Source organism: Oncorhynchus tshawytscha, linkage group LG02 (assembly GCF_018296145.1).
Source record: "Oncorhynchus tshawytscha isolate Ot180627B linkage group LG02, Otsh_v2.0, whole genome shotgun sequence".
In the NCBI taxonomy this organism is placed as follows: domain Eukaryota; kingdom Metazoa; phylum Chordata; class Actinopteri; order Salmoniformes; family Salmonidae; genus Oncorhynchus; species Oncorhynchus tshawytscha.
The window spans coordinates 59,499,300-59,508,480 of NC_056430.1; the positions used below are offsets into that span (position 1 = coordinate 59,499,300).

General features: G+C 40.0%; 1 protein-coding gene across 2 annotated transcripts in view; it reads left to right on the forward strand.

The window, feature by feature from the left end:
- The first annotated feature begins 2,031 nt into the window (after positions 1 to 2,031).
- ttbk1a (tau tubulin kinase 1a) overlaps positions 2,032 to 9,181 on the forward strand; it is a 52,627-nt gene continuing 45,477 nt past the window's right edge. For both annotated transcript variants that reach the window (XM_042301695.1, XM_024443420.2), the window contains exons 1-3: positions 2,032 to 2,173; positions 7,195 to 7,353; positions 8,571 to 8,718. In XM_042301695.1, coding sequence (XP_042157629.1) covers positions 7,246 to 7,353; positions 8,571 to 8,718 — 256 coding nt within the window. In that variant the 5' untranslated portion in view covers positions 2,032 to 2,173; positions 7,195 to 7,245. The remainder of the gene's footprint in view (positions 2,174 to 7,194; positions 7,354 to 8,570; positions 8,719 to 9,181) is intronic.

Genomic DNA, 9,181 nt, shown 5'->3' on the forward strand with positions numbered 1-9,181 from the left:
ATTCAAACGTTCTGCTGACAGGTCTACAAGAATTTGCCATTTTTTATTCTTCAGAAACTGACACAGTCCTTTCCCAGATACAGCATAAATGACTGCAAAATATTAAAACATTCTGCTAACACAGTAAATAGACCGGTAGCTTGTGTCAAATATTTGATAATATGGGCAGGTTGCAGTATTGCTGTGCTACAGGAGCGCGACATGTTTTCCTATTTAATCTCAGAGCCTATACCAAGTCAGGATATAGAAACCCACTAATGTATTACTAAACTAAATATTGAAAAACTATTTGTATTTTGCATAGAAGTGTGGGCTGTAGCACTTTAAATAGTTTTCGAATATCCTTATATTGCAGAATGCGTGGGCAGGCACGTGCTACAGTATAGGCAGCATGCATGTTTAGTCACTGCAAAATATCAAAACATTCTGCTCACACCATTCTGCCCAAAATTGCCATTGCTCTTTCTTTCAGAATCTGTCTTGACCTAATTCCAAATAGTTCCAAATTATACAGTAAATGAAGGTAATTATTGTCACCATAAAAGGTGAATGGAGAGTGTTACCAGGCAGAGCTTTAATGTTCGTTCACACGCTCACAGTTTTACGACAGGTCTGATTTATAACTGGAAACATGCGTATGTATTGCATGTGCCAACTTTATAGATCTCTATATGTTTGTATGTGCGCAGATTTTTCAGAAATGGCACTAGCAGAAATTTAGTGTGAAATGTACGTAAAAGTTATAAATCAGGCCCCTGGTCAAGGACAACGCAGCTAACTTGATTGTTGCTGTAGTTGAGGCCCAGATTATCCTACATTTAGATGACCCCAAACCCGGCCTCCCACAATGCCCTGAGTAACATCAATAATGCCCAGAGATTACTGGCAAGAGTGAGGAAGGTGGTTTGTTTTTTCCATCGCAACTCAACAGCAACTAAAATTCATCGGGAGAAGCAGAAGCTATTTGCCTTGCCATCCCACAAGATGATCTAGATGTGACCACCTGCTGGAACAGCTCCTAGGATATGGTGAACGTTTCCTGAAGCAACAACCTGTTTTTTTGCCACACTCATGTCAAGAGAGCTCAGAAAGGGGGATGACGTGAACACTCTTACTGAGAAGGACTTAAGCAATACAGAAGACACCATGAATGGGATGGCACCTCTCAAAGTTGCAACTATAATCACGTGTGAAAAGGAGAACCCAACCATCTCAATAATAGCCCCTCTTCAAGCTAAGCTGAAAAAAACAGTTCACAGCATTTCATGAGGACACCCTGTTAAATCATTGAGATGAAGAGGGCCTTTCTTGAAGACAGGTATTTATTATTATTATTATTATTGGATCATCTTGATATTTTCCTGTATGTTTGCTTTGACAATGTAAGTGCTTGATCTGTCCATAATAATAAAGCCTATTGAATTGTCAGGTACACACATACCTCCATTCTTGCACTTTGCACATTAACATTAAGTCTCCAAATAGTGAGAACCTGAAGCCCTGAACAGCTTTCCTTTTCCATTTGCTCGACATAAACTGCACTCACAAGCACTGAAAACAAGAGTGTGCAGCCTACAAAAGGCTCTGCAGCAGCACAGCCTATGTGCAGGTTGGTTGAGAGGTACCTTGGACAGCCCTGTCACTTGTTAATACTACTGTAATACTATTTTAGGCTGCTGTCTCCTCAGTGAAGCCTATACTGAAATATCTGTGGGAGAAAGGTCCTCCTCAAAATTACTTTGAGAACTCCCAAAATTATATAGATAGGGCTATTTATAAAAATATACAAATGAAAACAATCCAACTAAAACGTTTTGCTCAAAATCATTTTCATCCTCCCTAACTTTTAAGTCACCATGTTTATTTTTTCAAAACATAATTATAAACCTAATTGTGCGTCCAGGTCTCAAATGTTATTCTCCGCTCCAGTAGGTGGCGGTATGTGCTGTGTAACCTATACACAACGCTCTGAGGAAAGCACAGAGGACGAGCGTTGTGGTTGCTAAATGATGCTGATGCTGGGATCGCGAATGTAAGCAGGGATGAGGATGCTGCCGTAGAAATGGTGGTACGTGGGGCGAACATCCTGAAATGGTTTTGACTGTTGAGGCGAAACAATGCGCCTCTTCAAAGTCTTCGAGGTTTTCATGTCATCACGGCTGACGATAATTAGGTAAGAAGAAAAGCTTTACTTATCCTATTGCTATTTCCATTCCCCAGTTTTGAAGGGTTACGTAAATATCGCTGTATGTTTGTACACGGAAGGCCCAGGTGGCTGATTTAAGGACTTATAGTTAGTTGTCTTAATGAATATAAATGTGGAATTTGGATTTGAATTGCAGTAGAATGTACTAATGGCCGTGGAATGTATTTAAAATATAGCAATACATTTTGATCCTCTCAATTCCATTAATGCCAATCGGCTATTATAGACCTATATCTATTATTGTGCGTATTTTAGTATGATAGGGTTCAGGGCTGGCCTTTTCCAGTGATTGGTTCACGTTGGGAATTGTAGTCCCGTGTTTTTGCTCTCATTTATGCTAAATTGCATTCGGTATTATTTTTCCTAATGGTAGGTCTACCTTCATCAAACAATTCCATTAAAATATGCAATATTATTGTACGATTAGAAAGGCTGCCGTCCAACTGCCAACTCTCTGTCCATTACACTGGAGGAGAAGAAACGGACTGTTATTGGGGTAGAATATTTGTTAGGTGGGACAAGCTTTGTGAGTTCTTGCATAATCTTTATGGGGTGTCGTGCGCCCCCTGTCGCCATAAAGGCGGTAGTAATAGGTGGGTCTCTTGTCAAGCATGAGTCTACGCTGCAGTGCGGACAAAAACTGTGGAGTGGGATGGACCGAGAGCCGTGGCGTTGGAGAGCATATAACCGTATTTTAAACCGAGACATCAATTATTAAGATAAAGCATTGTATCGGACTAGTTTTTCGGAATTGGACTTACTGCTTACCTGGATTTTAGTCGTCGACAATGTATTTTAATTGTGCATTCATGCAAAGACTACACCTGTCCAAAGCAGTTGGGAATCATAGGAATACGCTTGCGTGACACATTTTTGTCGAAGAAATAGGATATTATTCTAGTTCAGAAAAAATGCAAGTATTTTTTTAGTGTTAGGCCAATACACAATTGAAGAAAATCAAATGTTTGATTGAATTTATTGGAGGTTTCGCTTGGGATGATTGCCTGCTAAATGCATAGGAGTACGGTTCATTTTAGCGTTGGATATCGGAGTAGATGTTTATATGGACCTTTCAAAAGTTATCGCAATGGATTTGGTCATACATGGGAAAATGATGCTATTATTGAGTGTATAGCTGTAGCAGTAAGGCTATTGTTTGTCAGAGGAAGTCTTCTCCCACCTTAAAATCCCAAATGAAGATTCCAAAAAGACGGAAAAGACTAACGTGCCGTCTCTGCGCCAGGTAATATTCTTCATGACATCTCCGTTTGGCTAATAACTTTCACCTAATGTAGATATCAGTAGGCCTACCGGGCATGAATGGAAATAGCAGGGTATATGACTTTTGCCATTGTGGCTGTTCTTGAGCCATAAGGGGTGCCCTAAATTGACAGAAATGTTGTCCAGAAATTGAACAAAAAGTTATGTTTAATTATTGTGTGATAGGGCTATAGCTATTTATTTGACCATATTTAAACCGTCAGTTAGGCATGTATACTACTTAACCTGGCCCTTTGTTGGTATTGGTTATTGACTAACTCAAACTCTCTCTTTCCCTGTTATTTGTTGAACAGTCAGTTGCCTTAGTAGCAGATATGTCTACAGAGTCACACACCCCCAGTGTAGCGTTCATTTGCTTATAGCCCATCTAGAGGTATCAATTAAACTCAATAGAAACATAATACTATTACAGTTTGTGTTTAAGAGTAAGGCTAAATATTTGTCTAATTGTTAGGCTATTATTAATGACTTTAGGATGAGATGTCAAATTTGTGTAATTGTTCCAACTTTTTACTTGCCAGTGTTTACATGTAATAATAAAGGTTCAACTGTGGCTTGGACCCATTTACAACATTTATACTGCCAAATATAGATCTGGGACCTGTGAAGTAATTCATAGATTGTCATATTTTTAAAAATGTTTTTCTTTTCATTTTCAACTGTCCATTGCTATGTACAGTATGTCTTGTCGTTCTAATCATCCTCTTATATGGATGTTATGCTAAGTTATTGCATTGTATTGTTTGTGTGTATTGTTGTCTATCATAGTATTATTTGTCATCACTCTCTACTCATTCAAATTACAACTGGCATTCTCGTAAATATTTTTTTTATATATAAATATCTCTAAACATCATTGCTTTGGTTGTGGAGGCAGTCGTAACAAACCTCTTTGTATTTGTATTTTTTATTTTTTTGGCTTGTAGGCTAACAAAGGAGGGTTTTGGCATCGACTAAATTGGCCAAGTTCAGGATTTTTTTCTCAGACGTAAGGTTTTTGAAGAGGTTGTAAATATGGTGAGAGGTTAATGTGTTCTTCAAAGTTCCCTTGGAAATGTGGCTGCACTTTTACCCACCAGTTTGAACACAAAATGGCTGTCGCGGCTTCCTTCGCGGATTTCAAGGAAATTTCATGATTTCGCTTCATAGTTCTGGGAAAGTTGAATGCAAAAACCCTTGGCTTTTCGCAAAGTAGATCCCCCTCACACTATTGATAGTGTAGGACAGCAAATACACATTTAGTTGTGTGTTAGAATTGATAGGAGTCTATCAAGTCTCTCACTATTCTCACTGATGCACTGCCCTTATGTTTTGCTATCACAGCCCAGTGAAAATGAGACTGATGATGATGCTAATATGATTTTCATTTTCCAAGATTATTATTGGACTACACCCAAAGGGGGGGAACAGGCTTGCAGTGTTTCCCTACATTAGCAGAATCTGTCATAACACCTGGCAAGATGGCCATAATATTATAATAGTTAGACAGAGCATTATATATTATCTTAAACCACACAACCTGAAGCCTACTTGATATGATCTTATAGGGTGGCATCATGATGAGCAGTCACTATAACTGCTGATCAGCAAATGATCTTGATTAATCCATTATTAGTCACTCAAATTACAAAATGACATTCATTTCCTTACCCTTTAAGCAGTCTCGGGACAAGGACACCAATATGATTTGTAAATTGGGTGAACTATCCCTTTAATGATTTAAGGTTAAAGTAATATTTATTCCAATTCCATGGCTGTAGTGTGTGAAGTTAATTTGGAGGTTGTGTAGAGGACGCTAAGTGAGGAAATGCTCCCTGAACACCTTTCCGCCCCATTCTAGAACTCTGTCTGAATGCTTGCTGGTTGAATTCAGTACTTCTGCCTGGTCCTACCTTCACTTGAACTACTTACAATATTGCCTGCTCTTGTGGGTTTTAGAGCAAGTCTGATGAGAACGCCAGGGCCGCTTTCAGCATGGTGCAATGTTTATGGGACATTCAGATATAAAATGTTTTGTAGAACGAACATGCACCTCTGGCATGAAGAATAAGGAGTCGCGTAAGCGCTATTCATGACATTTCTATCTGCAAGGTTCCACAACATTTGCCTACTGAACATGACCCAGGTCTTGCTACATTTGCCGTGTTACTGGCCTGTAATCTTGCTGTGCTATTAGAGTGCTTGAAATAACCACCAGTTATCGTCACGTTGACATCCAATGACACAGCATCCATTCACACACTTCCCGCCGTAGCAATGCAAATGTTGGGAACCGACCCAGGTGCATTGACAAACCTTGCTTTAAAGCCATAAGCACTAGCAATACCACCCTCTTAGGCTCACACGCTCTGTCTAAACCTATTGTATGTGTTCCAGTGCATTTTGTCACTCTTTTCCACAGCTGACTAATCTGCTAGATAATGCACACAGTCTCTCAACTGGCCTCAACCTAGGCATGACTAAGTACACCTCCCCCCAAATGGAGCTGAGCTGTGCATGCATAACTAAATGGTCCATGGCCCTGCATGCAGAATGGCATGGTTTTGGTACTAACCTACTTACATTCATTACTCTTATCCAGATGTTGTTTACCCAAAATAATCATAAGCATCTAGAAAATACAATTTGATAGATATCAGTTCAAACCCAATAATACGTATACTGTCTGTAATAGTTTAGCGGGCTAACAGCGACTGACCAGATATTACAATGTAAAAACAGATTTTGTTTTATAAAGTCAAATTTACAAAGTGTTTACCTCATCAGGCAAAATTGGTTGCAATGACGTCATGGTCAGGCTGTATAATGAAGTTTTGCTGAAGTCTTTTTAGCAACCAAATCTGGTTGTTATCTGGTGACGCCTTGATCTCGTCATGAAGAGGACGTCTTTACCTGATTGTAACAGAGACCAGTTGGTTGTAAACTAGGTATATGACATCTTCTTAACCCCAAAAATGAGTTTACAACCAGACAATTTGAGGCCAAATAATATTTCCATTACTATTCATTTCATAGATATATTGTCAATTTGTTGTTGTACAGCAGTGTTCATGACTGAGAAGGGTTGTGATCCCACTTTATATAGTAGGTCACTAAAACCATTTATCACATACGAATTATATATATTGTAGGTACACTATTGGCATACATTGTTAGATAATCAAGCTTTTGTACAAAACTCTTAACTTAGCGCTCAAGCAGAGTGTGACGTACTGTGCTTCAAGTGCCAAAAGTCATTTGAAATTTGATTTGGCTACACCCTAAAGAAAGTGCATCTCCTTATTGGGCCTGATGTTATTCAGATATGAAGGACATTTCATATCCATGGACAGATATAGTCGCTGTAGTTGATGTACCTCCAACATGCAGTATACCTAAGGCCTTATTTTCAATTGTTCACTTGAGGCAAGAAATGCAGAGTATGCACTGTCTGTCCCCCTTGTTCTTTCAAGACAATCTAGATGTCCAACTACAACCGTCAATACCAGCAAGCTTTCTGTATGACCAGGGTATTTGCACGGACAACTGCAAATACCATTTTGTTTTCTCCTACACTTTGGCCCGAGCTAACAAAACGAATGGCTTTGTAAGACAACCCTGACTTATGCCTTTTGCTTTGAGTGCGCTGTGTGATGCCTGCTCTTGGGTATTGTGTGAAAAGAAAGGGAATAAGACTGACTTATGTCCTATTGAATATCCTTTTCCAGATAAATGGCTCATTTAAATTGGGAGCTGCTCGCGTTCTGTCGGGCTGGCAAATGCAGTGCCTAGTGCCAGCCCTCCAGGACCACGCCAACATGAATGGGGCTGGGGAGACGGCGGACATACTGCCGCCTAACTGCATGGTCAAGGACCGATGGAAAGTGGTAAGTACGCTACATAGTAGATCTAGTCCTGGTTTTGTCTTCGTGTATAGTCTCTCTATATCAGTGTTTCCCTAAGGGGCTAAGTACAAGGTTACCTTCACACACCCAGATTTGACTCCCCATTACGAAGGTTCTACGTGTCTCACCAGAATTAAAGGCATAGTCTACTCGAACATCTGTATTTTCATACCTTGAAGTTGAGCAGATAAATCGAAAATCAGTTTGTCAGATTTTTTCATACCTTTAAAGCAAGCAAATTACAGAATTCTGCAGGCCTCCATCCAGCCTGAATGAGAAAGATTGTAACTAACTTATACACAGCCGTATCTATTCCCTGTCGTTCCTATTCATTTGGGACCACAAGATTGTCCAATGATTTAAACTCTACTTCTTGAGCTACAGAACAGAATGTAAAATTGACTCAATACTGATTTTATGGTGTTAAATCGTTGGACACACTTATGTTGTGGTGAAATGTCCCTTTAATGGTATCTGACAAACTTTTGGGGGTTACTTCTGGCCCTTTAATTATGGTATGCTATACGCAGTTCCACACATTTGGCCCACTGAATTAAGAAAGTGATAGCGCAACAGCCAAAGTTACTGTGTTTCTGATGGTGATCACTTGGACGACCCTGTCAGAACCAATCACGGATTGACAGATCCCTCTGCCGAAGAGCTGAGGAAGAAAGTAGAGGGTGTTTGCAGATGACTGGTAAATATTTGTCTTCGGCACTTGGCTGTCATGATCAAGCCATAAATTATAATAGGGTTGTTCAAATCACTTAAGTACTTGGTGAAAGAAAGAAAAAGGCAATAGAGGAGTTGAGGAAGTGGGGCTGGGGCTGGAGAAGGAGGGATGGGACAAAGGAGGGCAACTATCTAATCACTCAGCAAAAATGAATTTACTGGATTACTGTTCGACCGGTAAGACACACCTCTCTATCGCCTGGTCCCAGATCAGTTTGTGTTGTCTTGCCAACACATTTTGGTCGTTGTCATGCCTGACAATGACCATAGGAGACAGCACAAACAGTTCTAGGATCAGGCTAACATACTCTTCCATCAAAACTGGTGTTCCTCATGCAAAAGGGTTTGTCAAGTTGAACTTCAATTTCATTAGCACAGTACAGTTATTTCATTGATTTAAAGCCAGCATTTGAAAAGCGCAAGAAGAATGTTATTTAATACACCTTTTATCCTCGACACCTTTCTAGCTGAAGAAAATCGGAGGAGGAGGTTTTGGGGAGATCTACGAAGCTCTGGACCTATTGACGCGGGAGAACGTGGCATTGAAGGTGGAGTCGGCCCAGCAGCCCAAACAGGTCCTGAAGATGGAGGTGGCAGTCCTGAAGAAACTGCAGGGTAAGGGCCCACTGCGGCTGCCATTTTGGACCTTTTCTGCTAGTTTTTATAACAATGAGCCTGGCAGTGCCATTGCGGCAGCCATTTTGTGTTCACCATTCTGCTTAGTCAATGAGTATGAAGGTGTCTGTGCTGCTCAGCCATTCTTCATTGACTTGTCATTCTCACAGTAAATGGCATTCTTTGTTGATGTCTCTTGACTCGAACCCAGATCCCACCTCTGACACCATGTGTCAACATACTTTGTGTTGTAGTCATGACAGACAAATATATAAAGTTTCAGTCAGCTACAGTACATAGTGAAGTAAGAACATTTGTCTTTCCAGTGTAAGATAAATATGTGTTACATCAATACTGCTTAAGACTGCACTCATGATTGGTTATACAATTTGCTATGTCATACCCATGACAGTCTAGTAAAAAGCGTAACCATCTCTCATGGCAGCACAACATAGGCTTCAGG